This window comes from Egretta garzetta, unplaced genomic scaffold, assembly GCF_000687185.1.
Source record: "Egretta garzetta isolate BGI_Z169 unplaced genomic scaffold, ASM68718v1 scaffold498, whole genome shotgun sequence".
NCBI classification, from domain to species: Eukaryota; Metazoa; Chordata; class Aves; order Pelecaniformes; family Ardeidae; genus Egretta; species Egretta garzetta.
Genome location: NW_009260494.1, coordinates 380,609 through 398,928, shown reverse-complemented (window position 1 = coordinate 398,928; position 18,320 = coordinate 380,609). Strand labels below are relative to the sequence as shown.

The 18,320-nt window shown below is 42.9% G+C and overlaps 1 protein-coding gene across 2 annotated transcripts in view; it reads left to right on the top strand.

Moving 5' to 3' along the window:
- The window catches only part of LOC104131240 (speckle type BTB/POZ protein), a 34,331-nt gene that overhangs the window by 7,178 nt on the left and 8,833 nt on the right, over window positions 1–18,320 (top strand). Inside the window, exons 2-6 of one of the 2 annotated variants that reach the window (XM_035899909.1) lie at window positions 10,703–10,706; window positions 13,837–13,979; window positions 14,323–14,444; window positions 16,087–16,238; window positions 16,399–16,526. In XM_035899909.1, the coding sequence (XP_035755802.1) occupies window positions 13,902–13,979; window positions 14,323–14,444; window positions 16,087–16,238; window positions 16,399–16,526 (480 nt within the window). In that variant the 5' untranslated portion in view covers window positions 10,703–10,706; window positions 13,837–13,901. Of the gene's footprint in view, window positions 1–10,702; window positions 10,707–10,735; window positions 13,263–13,836; window positions 13,980–14,322; window positions 14,445–16,086; window positions 16,239–16,398; window positions 16,527–18,320 lie in introns of those variants that run through there. The other variant, XM_009644393.2, reaches the window with a different exon arrangement.

Genomic DNA, 18,320 nt, shown 5'->3' with positions numbered 1-18,320 from the left:
CGGGAAAAGTTGGGGGGAGGCCGGGGGAGGGGATTCCGCGAGGTCCCCGGGCAGGGACGGGGGTTCGGAGGGGTGCCAGGGACTGAGGGAGGGCACGCGAGCGGGGGAGAGGAGACACGGGCTGCAGTGGAAAGCCTGAGGTGGCTGAGAGCGCAGGCGGGGGAGGGGTGACAGGTCGCGGCTCCGCCACTCGGGGCTGTGGGCACGTTTGTCACCGGGAGGGAACTTGGTCTTCCTGGGAATTGGACCCCGGGGTGGCTGGGATCAGCACTGGTATTCCTTAGCTGTGTCTCAGGCCTGCGGTGGTGTTTAAAGGAAATGGTGCATCATCATGCAGTATGGAAAGGCAAAAGAATTCCCTTTCGTAGTTAAATGTGTCACGCATGGGATTTGGTAGCAGAGTGCCCGTGGCACGCGCTGCCTTGGTTAGCGATAGGTGATATTATAAAGGTAAAATACCAGCGTCGTAGTGTTTGCAAAGCTGCCTGTGAAATGGAATCGTCTTTTTCTGACAGGAGTTTTTTGGGTTGGGGGGGGAGAAAAATATGGAATGTCACATTATTTGTTGTCATTTTTCTGCAACTCAGCGTTATTAGATGTGTTTACATTTGTGACTGTAGAGCATCATTGCAACATAACGAAAAGGAATCCTTTTTTATGATTTTTTTTTTTTTCTTTTTCTTTGCCTTCGGAGTTCTCAGTGGTTATGTCTGAGGTGGCTTGGTGTAACGCCCTATAAAAGTCTGAAGAATTTCACTATTATTAATGCTTTATAAAATACGGCTCTTTGCTTATAAAAACCCCCTAAATTAGTGAAGTAAAACATACAACTGGCTTGCTTCTTTTTCAGTGACATTTTCTAACCAGATGCCCAGAACGATTTGGTTTCATTATGTCACTTGTTTCACTGTGACGTGAATTAAAAACAGATTTATTTTTTTTTTTCTTAATGGTACTTGGCCATGGATGTGTATCGGGATAAAGACAACACGACAGCAGAAGTACATCGCAGGCTGTCATCCTGTCACTGTATCAGTAGAGGACAGTAATAGAAAACTATCTACCATAGGATCGTAGAAACTACTGTCAAATCTGATACCCTGATGTACTTCAGTATAGCCACCACTATTATAACACTGATTGTGTTTCGTCCCCAAAGCCTTCGGGATTTGCACATAGATACAGACCAGGGAGGGAGTTAAAATGGAAGGGGTTTTGGTTTGACACATGGTTTCAGCGAGCAGCACCATCACTGCCTGCAGAGATCACAGTGGAGTGCTTAAAAAATACTATTTCTTGTGTAATTGATCTTACAACGTGCTGATAGTTTAACAGAGAGTAGGTACCAGTACTGGCAATACTATTAGGCTGGTTCGACCTGGTATCTGTTAAAAACAACTCCATTCACCAGAGCCTTCTCTCGGTTTCCACTGAGCCAGCTTGGCCAGTGTGTGGGGAGCTTTGGGGTTAACTCTGATCTGCAGCTGAGCCTCCAGACAGGCCTGGTGTTAAGGCCTACTGCTAGGTACCTGCTGTGAACTGAGTTTGTTGCCCTGCGTGATTTTTCTAGATACCAATCCAGTTTGCAATAAGAGGGACTTAGCAGCTTTATTCTTGGCACACCCTTCTGTTCAGCGTTTCACTCCTGGGGCTTTGCCGTTCCACTGCCTGGCTCGCTGTGGACCTGAAACTTGAAATCATCTGCTTCATTTCTTCCTGGACATTTTGTCTGCAAAATCGGGCATAAAGCAGGGAAAGACACATATTTCTTGTAAGATCAGGAGCTGTTGCTGTGTTATTGATTGCATTCATAATTCCACGGTTGGAAATATCCACTGTAATTTTGTAAAATTCCTTCTCTCCTCCCAGCTTTGGCTCGGTTTTGTGCACGATTGGAGTATTATGTAAGATCTCGCTGTACTCCTCCAACCTCTGGCTGCTCGTGTTTCCTCCTCAGCACAGAGAGGAAATACAAGAAAAACCTTTTTTAAAAAACAAAACAAACCCAACCAAACAAAAAAACCCCAACCAAAACCCATTTGAGCGTTGCTTCTTGATTCTTGGTCGATAAGCTGCTACGGCGTTCCGTCTCGTACTGCGTACTTGAGAGACCTCTTAAATAAAGCTGGTGTCCCAAGTTCTCGAAGCGCGTGATGGTACAGGAAGCTAGCGTGAGATTAAAGTATTCGTACCCTTGAGAAGGCAAAGAAGCTGTTGTTTTTCAGAAACTATATCTGTAAATATATTAGAACTTCTTTTCTTGGTCTCACGCTCTTAAGTGTCCCTTTACTGAACTCTGCAGCAGTGTTTTGGAAGGAAGGAGCAGAGTGGTTCTGGAAGTCTCCTCTTTGCTGATGTGTGTAGCCGAGAATTCAAGACAATACGTAGCACACATGAAATGTAATTTGTGGGGGGGTTGTTTGCTTTTTTTTTTTTTCCCCCTCCACATTTTTAGGACTGAAAGGATGCAGAACAACTGACAGTGTAGCAAATGCCCGGAAAAGATTTGGAAGTTCGTTTTTATACTGTGAGTAAATTCCTCAGCTACAGGCAGGAGTTGCGCTGTGGCATTCTGTGAGGTGTAGCTGGCCTTACAGCTCCCTGGATTTTTAGACATCTGTAGAGTTTATAAAGTCAGGACCGTGGGAGGGGTTAAACGCTCCAACCCTCAATTCATAACTGGAAGATACTGTTTTGGCCATTAAAATGGTCTACAAATGGAAACTATCTTCTGACATCAAACAGAACTTGAAGAATTACCTTTTTTTAACTGTGAATATGCAGGAATGGTACTTGCAGAGGTTCACAAAATTATTTGTGGGACTTAAGCAGCAATGTGTAGCTGTTCAGGTTTTTTTTCTCCTTCCCATGAAGTCTCAGTCCTCATGTTTACCAATAAACAGTTATCTCCAAGATGAGTAAACGTGAATATTGCTGTTGTGATAAGAACTGCTGCTTAAGCAAAATTGCATGGGCAGAGGAGACGGTCTAGAAAAACTTGCTGATCTTAGAGCTAGACAAGAAGTAGAAGTTTGCTTACGGGACTTGATCAGATGAAAAGTCATTTATTTTGAGAATATATGTAATTTTTTTGAGTGTGGCTTTACTTACTGTTCTGCCCACACTCTTTGCTCATTGCTGCAGACATTTGTTCAACAAATCATAAATCAGATCATAATTGTGTATAGCAACTTTTTTCTGATAGCAGTGGTTTACTAGTGGGAGACTTCCCAATATTAAGTTTTATATCTTCAGCTTCGATTTGAAAGCCAGCAAGGCCTCACTTACCTTCTCTTGAAAAGAAATCCTTTTTAATTTTTGTTTTGTGTATAAAATAGTGGATTTGCCTTCGTGTCTGAGATGGCAGCCCTGGTTTTCGAGACACGCTTATAGTGATGCGACTGGAGAGCAGGTGGAGACGGACACACGAAGTCGTCTGGAGCTGCCGTACAGCGATGCAGAGGAGCTGCCTGGCTGCCTCCCAAGCGGTGCTGCGTAAGGAGGCTACAACAGATGCTGCCTGCATCCATGGGGAAGTTCTCAGTTAACACGGCTAGGACCATGCCTACAGAGTAACTGTGTTGACTGTTAAAGAACGTTGTTGTGTCCCGCCCCCCTGCCCCAAGAATCCATCAGCTTAGGGTGAAGGCAGCGTGCAGTGCCTTCCTCGGAGGCGCTGAGGGCGGGCTGCTGTAGGCTGGCTGTCCTGGCCTTGCAGCCTCTGCCATTTCAAAATCACTTTGTTGGTGCCTTTGTTTCCTCAGCTGCTTTTTTGTAGCAGTGTGCAACCTCAACAAGTTGTGCTTGGAAACCACATGTATCAGTTTGATTAATTTCTTAGAAGCACTTGTGGGCCGTAAATGAAATTCTGAGAATTTCACTGCTGCCTTTGAGAGACCGATGATTTTCTGAAGGTTTCCTGTTAGCTTGTGATTTTGTTCGTACTTGTTCCCGGAGAGAACAGTGTGTCGGTGTAGGTGTTTGAGTCCAGAAGCTTTGAAAATTGCCGTTGCGTGTTGTGTTCTGTCTTACAGACCTCTGCTTTCTAGAAGCAATTAAGATTACAGTGGCACGGCTGTCATTTAAATTTTCTATAATATAACTTTAATCAGGGAGCGCAAGCACTAGCATTACAGTAGATCATATTCGGCTGTATCCTGGAAATGTTCTGCAAGGTCCTTGCTCTAGGTTGGTGCCAACCTTATCAAACCTGCAAGCATGTTACTCGGTAGTAAAGATTTATACCTGTGTGATTTAGAGTTGGTTCTTGGCAAGCAGATAATTGATATTTCCCTTTAGATAATATTGCCCAGTAGCTTATCGGATTTTACTGTTGATGGGCAAAAACAGTAGGAAGACTTGCTGAAGTGGTTTTATAAGGACAGAAGGGGTAACAAGAAGAAAACAAAAGCAACAAGAACTGTTTCTTCTTTGGCAAGATTTGTGGAGGTGGCTTGTTCATGTTAAAGCGAAATAAATGTAGGTGTCTCCTGGGAATTTATTTTCATGTACTTTTACATTTCCCTCTTTTTTAAAGATTCAATAAGTGGCTTACGCCAACAACAGTTTAGAATGTGTAATTAAAATTAGAAGGCAGCCAATCAGCTGCCTGTGTCCAAGATAAGGCCTTTGGGATTTTTTTCACTGTTAACACAGTTACAACATCAATGCCGAAAGCCGTGAGAATGCACCTTGCTGCCCTGCTTCCCCAGTGTCACTAATACAAACGGGCACGCAGTGATGCCTCTGGCCCAGCCTTTCTTCCTATTGACTAAAAAGATATGAAATATAGAATATCAAAGCTCCCCAAATTTTTATTTGCTCTTTGTCTTACTAACTTGATAATCTTGCTCTTGAACGGCTAGGATATTCAAGCATGGATGTTGGCGAATGCCCTAACTGTGTTACTTTTGGAGTGTGATTTATGGTAAGATGCGATTTTTTTGATGTTAATGTGAGTGAGATTATTAAAATTACGCTGGCCAAGCCATCGCGCCTTGCTGAAGTCGGTGTGATGTGTTTTATACAAAACACGGCTGCTGATTTTGGAGGAAAATATCCATGGTTTGGAAGTGGAAGTTGCTTGGAATTTGATTCCCATCTCCTTCCTCGCCTTTTTCCTTCTCGTGTTGATGTGTGATAAGGTTGGAGAAAAGACTAAACAAAGTACGCTGGAAACTGAGGACTCTGCCTGCCTGTAAAGCCCCGTGTGTCGGAGAAGCATTACCTGGTAACAGGCTGCAAACAGGAGTCTTTCCAGCGCTTGTAATTGCTCTTTAGTACCTGCCAGAAAGTCCTGGAGGGAGCGTTCCGTGGAATGAAGCAGGCTGTGGATTTCTTTTCGTGCTTTTCCAAAACCCCAGGTTTGCATGCTGATTCTAGGAGTGCTTTTATTTGGCAATCATATGATCTTTAAATTTAGCAGGTTAAAATAATTCTCATAACCATTTTGAAGTCATGCTGCAATTGCAAATAGGTAAAAGCATCCGGTAGCTTGATGTCTAGTTTTGGCCACGCAGTGTAAGCTCTAAACTGATTATTTGAAAGCTTAATTTCCAGAGTAATAATGGCAGAAACTGTATTTCAGCTCAGGTTGGTTTTGATAAGCTCTTACAAATATTAATGCAAGATGGCAACTGGAAATTGTTATGTGAGGACTCCCAGATGTTTGTATTGCTGGAAAGTTGATATAAATAAAAGGCTCCAGAGGGGATTAGAGTCTGGTGGTTTGCTGGAGGTCAGGTCTGCAATCGCAGCCGAGTGCTTTAGCAGAGTTCGGTACCAGGTCCCAGCACAGTTGATTGAAAAATGCAGTTCTGCTTCATTTTACATTTTTGCTTGTTCTCGGATTAGACATTATATCGCTGAGGCATTTTCTTCCAGTTATTTTCAACTCCCCAGGAGTCTGTTGGGACTGGGGAGGTGTGAGGGATTTCTAGCAGCGTGTCGCTCTTACAAGAACAACCTACAGAGGGGAGAAAACCCCTGCTGCCGCCAGCCTGCCTTCAGGGGGGAGCCTTCCCTGGCACGCGAGGAAGTTTGCTGGGAAAGGGTAGTTGTCCTGGGTTTATCTTTTAATTTGGAAGAGGGCTTGCATGCTGTGAAAGTGCAAGCATTTTACTTAAAAAAAATTTGCTAAAATGGCAACTGAGTTATTTGACAAGTGGCAGGTAACAATTTACCCTACACGTCGAAACTGAAGCTGTAAAATACTTTTTACGATTTGCCTGTGAGGGAGAATCTAAAATAAAAGAGTTCACAGGCAATAACAAACCCTTCTTTGCAAAAATAAGATCAGGTTTCTTATTGAAGACAGAAGTCTGCTCGGCCGAGTGCTTCTGGGAGACCTAAGCTGGTGTGTTCCAATCCCATTTTCCTTGGGAGAGGAGAGGAATGAGCAGAAACGGATTGGCAGGAGGGAAGAGAAGAGAGGTGAAAAGGAGAATTTGGAGTGGGACATTTATTTCTTTTTAACGTGCTTATGGTCTGAATTAAAAAATTATGAGGAAGATTAACTCCTGAGGAAAAACCGTTCTGAAGGTTTAAGCTTTAAGTATGTCGAGATGTACCTCGAGGGGATTAAAGATGGAAGTAGAAAGAGTTAAAGAAGATGCAAACGTCTGGTTAAAATAGGAGTGGTGACTTAAATGCAACAGTAACTCTAAAATAAAATTTAAAAGAGAGTCTTGTTTGCTTTTAAGAATTTGATTACTTTTTATATTTACTGGTGTGGATGTAATTCTAATATACTTCGGGTAATTTATAGTTAGGGTTGGGTGTGATTAAAGGGGATACAGTTTTTCACATCTGTTCAAACACTGGCATGAAGCAGCCTTAGAAAAATGTCCAAAAACCGACTTAATGACTGAAGAGCAGAAATTTGCAGTGGAGGATTTGTTTATAAAAGCATGAAAGCTATTTAGAGAACCCTTGGCTGCTTCTTACCACCAACTTCCTCTCTCTTCCCTTGCTTTAGCTTTAGCCGTTTGCTATTTTATCTGGTGATAGCTGGGGAGGAGGAGGAAGGGATGGTAGATGGCCCACAGCTAAAGAACGTGTGTTTCTTTGCTTGCAAAATAGATGTGAAATTCTGGGTGCAGTGCTGATGTTTCGCTGACAGCTGGCCTGTCCCTTATCAGTTTCATGCAAATGAAGGCTTCTGCAGTGACCAAGGCTTTCCTTTTTTTTTTTTTTTTTTCCTGTTTTATAACTGGAGAATTGGTTTAAGGGAAAAAAATTAAAAAGATCCCAGGAATGGAAAAGGAACCCTTAGTTTTGGAATATTTCTCAAAGTGGAATTTTGGTTACCGAGTCCGAGTGGGCTGCCAATGTTCAGTGCGTTTTGAGATCATTCTTTCTCACATTAACTGTGTTGAAAGTGATTTTTCTAGGCAACTTCTCTTTCCTTTTCCATGATCTGTCATCACCAAAAAAAAAAGTAATTGTGGATGTTCCAACTTGATAATGAGTTTTCTGAAATAAACTGAATTAAGGTGTATGTGTCTGCCTTAATTAAAATCTTCCTTTTGTGCAGTGTCCAGAGGGCCTGTTGCGACCTCAGGAATTTGGCCTTCTGTTGTTGCCACTTGGCAACTTCGGGGTGTAATGAAAAGAAGGTGCCCATCCAAGTTCCTAAATGATGGTGTGATGGGGGCGAGTCACAGACTGAGTTAGGACTGATGCATGGTGGTACGTGGAACCCAGAGAAAAGCTCGGGCACTCAGCCACTGAGAGAGGTTGTTTGCACTGTATTTTAGGGAAACCGGGTTCTCTCTCTTGTCTCTGTCCCCTGAATGGACAATTGCAGGTCCTCTAGCCTGGTGCGTGTCTGCCTCTGGATGCCAGTTCATTCCTCTTATCTCTGCTATGACTGTGTTGATTTTCCAGTCTGTTCTCTGATGACTGAAGATTGCAAAAAAAACTCCATGTGTCGTTTTGAGCTTGGCAGTTTTCGTGGCACTCAACAGGGTATAGGTTAGGGAAGATCTGTTTCTGGATTTAAGAGCACAGGAGGCAGAGGAAGGTGTAATGCACACGCTCCCGGTTTTTAGAAAGTGTTCAAGCTTAATTCACCAGCCACATGTTTTGGCAAAGATCGTTCTTCCTTCTAACTCAGGTACGGTTAGGTCTGTATGTATCCCATTCATGTCACTCCTTTATAGTTTGCTTTTCCCAGGCAGTGCTTGGCTTCTTGTGGTGGAGCTGTTCACATTCCTTTGTTCCAGCAGGATACGCCTCTTGCTTGTGTAAACCAGGCTTCCTTTCACGAAGGGAGAAAAAGGCTTTCCTTTACCTTTTTGTCTGGGCCGCTTTCAGCTCTCGTAAATGTTGATTTCTTATCTTAAGTCTGTTTTTATGGTACGAGTTGTTTGCTACTTTGGTGGAGTCTCTTCTACTCCACCGTGTGAATAATGAGGCAGCTCTGTGTAACCTCTGGAATGCGGCGTGCCTGACTTCCCACCTGCGTTTGTGGCCGGGCGAGAGTTCCTGCCACGCTCAGGAGCTTGGCAGCCGTTAACGCGGGCTCTGAGAATGCTTTGCCCCATCACTGCTTTCGTTATGCCAGGTAGGAAGAGTGGTATGATGGTACGATGCCCTGTTTAGTGTATACATTAAAACCCGAAAACTTGCTCGTTTTGTTCACCCACCAGTTAGATAGCATTGCATCCCACTTTGCTCTTTCAGGTGACTTGGCCCTTTTTTTTTCCTCTTCGTTTTCTTTCTTTATGGCAGCGAATTCAGACCTTCCATTGTCCTTTCCAAGGCTTTGAAGAATGCAAGAAGATAATGGTCTTTTCCTGTGCTTCCGTATATCATCCCCTTGTTTTATTGCTCCAATTATCTTTGTCCTGCTCCTTTTCTCTGCGCTTAGTCTTTGATGTGGTGCAGGTCCAAGAAGCAACCACCCCAGTTTTTGAAACAATGAAAAATATTCTTCTTTTACAGACTTCTGTAAGTTACCTTTTGCTGAATAAAACTCACTGAAAATTAATATACTTGGAAATTTCTGGTGTAAACTACTGGGTTCTTAAAAGCTAGTTGGTTTCTCTTGAGAAGAAGTAGAACTTGACAGGCTGATCAGCAAAGTCCAGTGGTTTTGAGGCCTCTTCTAGAATTATTTGTGGAGTTGAGATTCCCCAGCTCTCTCGGGTCAAGTCTGATGCTCACAGAATAGTTTTGCCGATTCCTACAGTAGATGAGATTTTGAGCTGAGCTGTCTTGGTACAGCTGCTAAGTCAGGAGGTAATTGTGAGGAGAAGGTGGCGAGGGAATGCTTCCAGTGCTTCAAAAAGATCTGATCTGGCTCTGGTTCTTAGATAAAGTCTTCATCTGGAAGCGGTTGTGAATGAGGTGAGAATTACGTCCAGAGACATAATTTGTTTGTTATTTATATTCAGGGAAGTAAGAGCCTCGCAGACTGTACATGGGCTCGCAGTGGTCGTAAGATAATATTTGGTGTTTTGTTTCCTGTGACTTGATATTTATGCCTGTAGCTTCAAGTTTGTCCCTGCCTCTCCTGGCCAGAAAGAATTTTGATATCCAAACTATTTACAAAATGTTTTCCTAAAACCTCTGCCTGCAGCACTTTTTAATTCACTCCTAGTTCAGAGGTGCCAGCACTGTTAGTGAAGAAGTGTGAACGGGTGAAGTATTAAGTGTCCAGGAGCAAATAAACACTGGGGGTGCCCTGCTGATTTCAGAACTTAACGTTGCCTTGAGTCAGCTGCGGTTCCCTTTAAAATGCTTTGATACTGGTCCATGCCAGCAGAGCGATTCGGCGTTTGAAGGTGGAAGAACACATGGCAGTTTCTACAGCACCCTTCTAAGGATTTATCTCCGTGACCTTTTATGTGCTGCCCCTGTTTGTGTGCTTGCTAAGCAAGGCAAGCGCAAGCTTTTCCTTGCTGCTAACTTTTGAAAAAGACCACGATGGATATTAGCTGTTCATTCCCATTGTGACTTGCTACGGCCGTAGAGGGACTAGTGATGTCAGTTGATGACAAGGATTTGATGGTTGAGCTAGGGGTATGCTGGAGTTTTAACGTCTTTATTAAATGTATTTAGCTGCCTCGCAAAGCATCTGTAGAAAGTTTTGACATACTAGACTGAAAGTCTTTTCCAAACACTAGAAAATCTTTAAGATCTAGAACCTTTGTCCCCTTTGGGCCATTTTAAAAGCATAACGAATGATGCACTGACGTGCAGCAATTCTATTAGCATGTTGTCATAACTTTTATTACCACCTGCCTATCCAAGCCATCTGGGAGGGAAGGATGTAAGATATAATAGTGACAGTTGCTCAGAGGAAATGAAATAGTCCTGTGTGTCTCGAGCTCATACTGTTGTCTTGCCTTTAGAGCATGGAAGCCTTCTAAAACTTCTTTACATGTGTAGTAAGGTGGGGGTAATATTTAGGTACATCTTAAAATCCTGTTGAAATACAGACAGTAGCTGTTTCAATTTTTGCATCACACGATCATCCATGTCCTTCCCCAGTTACATGATTGGTGGCTATAGTGGTCTGGAGTTTGCTTCTTGGAGACCAGTGGAAGGTGCAGGAATTGAGGATTAACTTCTGCCCTCCACCCAGGAAACCCTTCAGCTTCTCCAGCAGGCTTGATGAATGTGCCATTGTAACATAAACAGTTGTTGTCGTCTCCGCTTTCCCTCCTCATTAATACCTCATTTTCATGCCATAAAGGGAGGTGTTACCACTAAATTTACCAATTTGTCTTCAAGAAGGACCCACTGGAGTGTTTTAACTGTGTAATTACCTTTTGCATTAAACCACTTCTCTAATGTGTGTGTAGAGATATTTAATGGCTTCAGTTTACCTGGAAGCAGAAGTCTTCTTACAGAAAACTGCTTATTGCTGATAAAAACCTTGTGTGGAGATTGGTTCCTTACCTGAACTGGTTTGGGTCTGTTCTGTGTAATTGTGACGCCAGGCAAAGAGAACAGCTTTGGCCTCTGGGCCAAAGTCACGGGGAAGATGCGGATGGACGCTGCTGCTGACTCCGGCCCTTCTTCCCATGGAGCTTTAGGGTCTCGCAGGGATGGGCTGTGCCCAAAATCCCTGTCAGGAGGAAGGCCAAGCAGGTTGTTGTGGCTTGAGGTTTAATTCGCACCTCTGTTTTCGCCAGGTATGTGGGGGGATGCGTGGAGAGCCACAGTGGTGGTGGTTCAGAGACTTCAAAAGTTATTTGAAGCTAAGTTAGTTTTTCGTCTTCTTCCCTCTAATGCATCTTAAATAAAAGCTGCGTTATTTCTCACTCTGCCTAAGGAGGTCTTTTAAAGGAGACTGGAATACTTCCATGTTGCAAGTACTTTGAGTAAAAAGATGTTAGTAAAAAACCTAAAATCACTGAAACTACAAGTTTAACCAAAAAAAAAAAAAAATCTGATTTCATGTCCCGCTCTCGTGTTTTATTTGTTCATTGTGCTTTCTTCTGGCCAAAGCTTTTCATTAGGCTTAGCGTCTCGTTGCTGAGTGCAGACAGGTTGCTGTCAGGGAGGAGGTTGAGCTTAAGAAACTTCATCCTTTCCCTGGCTGCTTATTACCCTCTCAGGAGTTGGTGTCCCTGCCGCTTGTGCCTGTGCTATAAAACAGATCACTGGAACAATGTGGATTAAAAATAGCCCCACCAGAACAATGGGACAGCCTGGGTGGAGTTGAGCCGTGCTGCTGCGAACCCCGAGGGGAAGGAGAAAGCGTGGGTCTCTCCTGCCCCTAGACTAAAGCCAGCAAAAAGGCATCCATCCCTTCCCCAGCGGAGCAGGAGGCGTTCTCCCTGCTTGGGCTGGAATTTGGGGTTTTATCTGTGCCCCAAAGAGTGTGACTGGAGACAGTGAAGCAATGGCCCGCTCGGAGGCAAGAGCGATGTTGCCCATGGAAGGGCAGTTAGCAGATGCTAGTTTTGAACACTTGGCTAATTCTGGCTTAACTTGAATGACACAGAGTGGTTTAATTGAGTTTCTTTGGAGGAATTGTGGTAATTTTAAGTTTAATGTAATAAGACCCACAGCAAGCACCTAAAGTGCATATTGATGTCCTGTTCTTTTTCAAATGTTCATTTTTAAATCAACGTTTTAAAGTATTTTTTTTCCCATTCCACATGCACAGCACAAACTGCAAATAAAACTTTGTAAGGCAGTTTGGATCAGCGAGCACTGGGTTTACATTAGTGCGAGCTGTCTGCAGTTGGGATCTTACCGAGTTAGTTGTTTGCTCCGGGCTTTGCTCCCATAAACAAATTTTCATCAGGGGTGCATCTCTGCAGGGTTAAATACTGATAGCCAGGATCTCCGTCAGTGTTTGCATGGGCTCACTTGTGCTTTTTTAAAGGAAACTAAACCAGAAAAAGCCCCCCTCTTGTTTTACTGTTAGACAACGCCCGTGTACCCGTATTTCCAGGTGCTCCCTGAAGGTGCGTGGAACTCAAACGTCAAGTATCCAGCCAGAAGCTGGAGTGGGGGCTGATGAAGTCTGGTCTGCAGCTGGAGCCTGCGCTCAAATCCAGACCTGCCCTGCAACCGCGCTTAAAGACTCCAAATTATGTTGATAGCTGCTTTGGAGGAGTTGTGTGCATATATATTTATGGTCTTATTGTAAATATTCTGTTGGTTTGAGGCGTGGGGTTTTAGGTACATATTGTCAGCGCTTTCCACCAATTCCTTTCAAGAACTGACCACTCGGCCTTCGTCAAGAGCGTGAGCCTCTGCTTTACCTTTCTCCCCCAATGAACCTCGGTATCGGCCTTTGTCTTTAAAGCAATTTGTATCACAAGATAACAATATTTTGTCCTTTACTCACCTTTTTATTTTTTATCCTTTTGAGGACAAAACTAACAGTAATTAAGCTCTTGTGGTTCGCTGGCTGTCCTGTGCAGTAAGAGGAAGGCAGATAACGACCACCTGCGAAACAGAAAGTGTTTAGCAGAAGGCTAAACTGTAAGGCATGGGATGCTGTTATAGCTGCCAAAATCGTGAGTCCTAGTTTCCAAGCTCATTTTTGGAGACGTTTTGTGTATCTGCCTTGGGGATCGGGACTCAGAAGTAAAAAATGGGTTGTTTATTCTATTTTGGATTTGGTAACTAGCTGCCTGGTTTATCAGTTGTGCCTGTGTATTCATTCAGGTGTCTTGCAGTGGTTTTAAGTTTTAACCCTGTGTGTTCTCTGCGGATGACAGTTTGACTTGGCACTTAGAAGTTGGGAACTTCACTGGAGTATAAAGGCGATGAGAATTTCCCTCTGGGCAAAGGTATTCAGTTTGAAGTAGAGAAATCATTCCCTAATAGTAAGGCTTCAGGAGAAGGTTTAAGCTATACAAAATTATTCTGTTGATGCTACCGGGGTCACTCTGAACCTGGGGTTTTGTTTTGCTGTTGAGTTTGGGTTGCATGTTGCTACCTGTAGCTTTTTCAGATTAAGAACTTTATTTGTCAGATCTCATCTCTGATAGTCTGAGACTCTCAAAATGAAAATGGGGAGTAAGTAGTGAGTTGAAATGGTGGCCTCGGGGTGAAGTAGTAAATCCCAAGTCAAGTGGGGAGTCTCCTATTTGAGTCTTGGCCTCGTTAAAGGAAATTATATGCTATGCTTATTGCTATAAAGGGCTGCATATTGAAAAAATGAGTGGAGGGGTTATATCCCCTCTTCAGGAAACACCTGGTAACGCTTTGAAATGTTTCAATGCAACATCATACTTTGAAGGTGCTGGGGGGAAGCATGATGGCTTTAACTGGTGTCCCATGAAATTTAAGAGCACTCCTGAAGGCTTTTTCTTTGTTCTTATTTTTGGGTTTGTTTGGTTTTTTTTCTCTTTTTGGGGACAGGGTGAAGATCAACTATAATTTTCTTCTGCTGAGTGGTGAAATTCTGTTTAATCTTCAAACTGGCGATGTCAAGGGTGCCGAGTCCGCCTCCTCCGGCAGAAATGTCGAGTGGACCTGTAGCAGAGAGCTGGTGTTACACTCAGGTAAGTCTGCAGTGTGCTGAGATGTTCTTGATGTAACGTGATTTAGAGACATGTATTCGAAACAAGTTTAGAGTCTGGATTTTCCGATGATGTCACGCTTGCTAACAGTGAGCAACAGCAGAATGTTACCCTCTGCCCTTGGCAGGACTTTGGGGGAGGCAGTTGGAGAAGTTGGAGTGGTCCAGCTGCCACTACCAGCCATTTCCAGACACTGTTGTCTTGTGCTTGGGGCTTGTTTGTCACGCAGGTGACTCAGTAAAACTTCCAGGTTTTCAGTTTTGCCCTTAAGTTGGCCAGGGTGAATGGGCATGACACTAAACCGCCTATTGTCCTCTGTTTTAAGATCAAGGTGGTGAAGTTTTCCTACATGTGGACCATAAACAACTTCAGCTTCTGCCGAGAAGAAATGGGTGAGGTCATCAAAAGCTCAACCTTTTCATCTGGAGCCAATGATAAACTCAAATGGTAAGAACTAGAGCAGAGAGGTTCACCCTGGTGTACAACTGTGTGAAAGAATTTGGGCTTCTATAACAGAGGAAATATAAAAAAAAAAATACTTGTACTGCCCAGGGGTTCTTGCTTTCTTGGATGCACAACATATGCACAGGGAGAAAGTGCTGTTGCTTCAGCATGGTGTTCGGGGACACAAAGCAAATGTGAGGATCTGACTGTTTGCAGTGTTTCTCTGATAATGGAAAACATCAGAAGTAATGGAAGCTGTGGCTGGAAGGGAGCCTACATCCTCCTGCCTTGAAGCAGAGACGTGCCGTGGAAGATTATTAATGCTTTAAGTTGGGTTTTTTTGACTGTTTATCTTAACAAGTTCTTATAAGCCAATGAGAGTCCACAGCTCTTATTTCAGCCTCCCAGTTTCAGTCCCTAATATTCCATGTTGTTAAAAAAGGTTATTTTTGCCCACACTCTAAATCCTGCAATTTAAGACTATTGCTACTGTATTGCCTTTCTCTTCAGGGCAGCTTTTTGTGAATTTGGAGACTTAACATTGTTACTTGGATCACCTCTGTGTTCTATGACTCCTTCTGCCCAGGAGTTTCTGTTTCTTAAAGATGACATTATTTTTACCCTTTTCCTTTCCTTTAAAACCTTTCTTATCTTCCCTGAGTTCTCAAGTAATTTCCAGTAACTGGGTGGACTTTGGTCAGAATATGAATCTGCTGTGAGTTGTGTCTGACCTCGTAGATCCATGGACACCTGGTTCCTTATTTTATGCCTTGTTGGTGATGTTAAGTGTTTTAGCATTTTTCTTTAAACCTCCTTAGTATAGACTGCAGCAAACTACCACCAAATAATTGTGTGTGTGTGAGAGACAATTTGTGCTCCCTTCCTTTGGGTGGCAGACCTGTGCTTTCCTTGGACTGCTTTTTGCTATTAAATCGCTTACCTTTGTAACCTTTGCTAGTCAGATCTCATTCTAATGTCTAGATCTGTTTGATTTTTTTTTTTTTTCTTTTTTTTTGGTCCTTGTGTGTTTGAGTTGTTAGTCATTTGGCCTAGTTTTTGCTTCTTGTTAGATTCTGTGTCAAGTTTCAGGTCATGGAAGTGCTTATGAGTTAGCCTCTTCCTGTACCTACTACCTTTTCTTCACATAGAGTATTCTTCTCTTTTTGCCCTAGTATTATGTTTTTGAGAAACCACCAGCCTTCCAGAAATCCATTTTTCCTTTCAGTTGCTTTCTGCGGAATTCTACCGATCGTTTCTCTGGATTTGTTGCACTTCCTCGAATCCATTGCCTCCATTCTACCATTCCCTTCACATCCCTTTTTGTGAAAGTTGGCATCCAGGATAGTTTTCAGTCATTTAAACGATATCCCCCTCCTCTTCCCCCGTGTTTTTTTTCAATTGGTTTGCCCGTAGTTACCACCTGTATATTATTATCTGTCTTGGAGATGTAGCTCGAGGCTGACTGTAGCATGCACTTCCGCTCTATTTACCTAGCTCTTCCTTCCTTGTGGTTCAGTGGCTGTTAAACAGAACTTGTTTGCTGTACATTTAATTGTGAAAATTCTGCAATGCCCTTTCTCTGAAAGCTGTGAATGACCTGCCAAAAACTGTTCCTGACATCTCATTCAGATGCCTGCTTCTACAGGTGTTTACGTGTGAACCCTAAGGGCTTGGATGAAGAAAGTAAAGATTATCTGTCCCTCTACCTGTTGCTGGTGAGCTGTCCAAAAAGTGAAGTTCGAGCAAAGTTCAAATTCTCCATCCTGAACGCTAAAGGAGAAGAAACCAAAGCAATGGGTGTGTAAAAAACAAAACAAAACAAAACAAAAAAAACCCACCCCAACAAAAAACAAACCAAAACCCCCTCTTTCTGTCTGATGGGGTCAGTTGTTTGTCTTTTGCCATTTGATCAAGCGAGTCACTCGGCTGGGGTTTAAGCACCATATCTGTCTTTCAGAGAGCCAGCGAGCATATCGATTTGTACAAGGCAAGGACTGGGGATTCAAAAAATTTATTAGAAGAGACTTTCTTTTGGATGAGGCCAATGGACTTCTTCCAGATGACAAACTCACTCTCTTCTGTGAGGTAAGTCACTGTGCAGCTGAAAGAATAGCAGTTCCATTAGCTAAAGGTAGATGTGACCTTATCCTTCATCATTGCTTTTAAGGAGTCAGAGGTACCAGGAGAAATACTGGATGTTTATATGGCACTTAGATTGTACTTGTGCGTGTGTGTGCCGGTGTGGCTGGTGGCATTTCTCTGTGTGATTCATCGCATTTCACTTCCATTTATTTTTTGTTACTTTGTATTTGTCTTTTACCTGTGAGGATGATAGGAATTAAGCATGTTTGGTTATCATTTCGCTTCTGGTTTAGTGTTATCATCCATCTGTTTGTACTCCTTAATTTGAAATTCGCTTGGGATAACAACCCACACTAGCTCTCTAGTGGAAACTGGCCCACCTATCACTTGCCTATGGAACAAAGAAGAGTTCTCTGTTTTCCTAAGTGTGTCTATACAGCCAACAAAAAGAAAAAGCTAAGAAAAAGGAATGTTACAGTAACCACAATTTTCTGTTCATTGTGTTTGTATTTTTCTCCAATCACTAATGCTACTTTCAGCCAAAGATGCAGACAGTTATTTCTAAAACTACGTATTTAAGTTGACAAACCTTAATGAGCAAATTTAAACTTTCTAATTTAGTGTCTTCAGAGCTTCTGCTGTCTTATTTCCATTGTCCTTTTAACTGCAAAATACCTCCTGTAGCTGTGATTTTTGCCAGAAGACAGGTAGAACAAGTTGTTCTCTCTTTGGATCTCCTGCAGGGTTTTTATGGGAGTCTTTTCTTTTGCTGTGTTTTCTTTCAGAAGCGAAAGAAATGCTTCAGTCAGAGTTCTTCGACAGCTGGGGTTTTTTGGGGGGCTGGGTTTTCTGGTTGGTTTTTTTTTTTTTTCCCAGTACTGTTTGGCCATCATAAGCATGCACATATTTAAATTAACAAGCAATCTCCTAAAGGATGTGTATTCAGTCAGTAGCATAATTTATTACTGTCGTGGAGGGGGCCCTTCCTTTAACACTTGTAGCAGATTGGGAGGCGAAGAGGACAGTGCCTTGGATGACACCTCTGTAGGTGTCTGGCGATTACTCCTGACTTTATGATAAAAGAGCCAGAAAATTTACAATTGTGGAGCAAAACTCAAAAATTAGTGTCTGGGAAGGGAACTTGGGAAGTACGATGTAGATAAACCTGAGATCCACCAGTAGTCTTGGCAACTAGTACTAATTCAAGTCACTCCACTCGTTACTGAATTACTCCCTTCAGAAGCCTCAGCTCAGTGGTTTTGTTTGTTCTGGATGAAGAGAAAACTTGTTGCTGGCTTCACCTGGCCGTGGTATCTTCTGTTCTCTCAGTTTGTTCTGCAGCCTCGCATGTAAGAAATCTTAAGTTCGGTGATATCAGAGGGGAAGGTTTTGCTGTCTGGAAACAGTTTGGCGAGAACTTTCAACAGCTTGGTTTTGGGTTCCCCCCCCCCCCTTTTTTTTTTTTTCTTTTTCTTCCTTGAGCTTATAAGTAAGTCTCTTAGCATGTAAACCGGTGTGCCATATGCTCGCCTAATGCTTTCCTGCTGGCCCCAGGTGCTAAGTGACGCTGCTCACATCTGTACTTTCAGCAAGCGTGTTTTGTATGTAGAAACTCTCGAAGGAGTTAGCAATACTGGATGCTGAGATGCTTGTGATGTGGGGATATATTGGCGTTTTCTGCAGACCAGAAGGTTGCTGAGTGTCTCTGCTGCACCTTCTCATTGCTTTATTAGAGTTAAAAGGAAAAAGCTTTTTGGCTCTCTGCTCATGTCTGGTGCTGAACACAGATAATGTCCT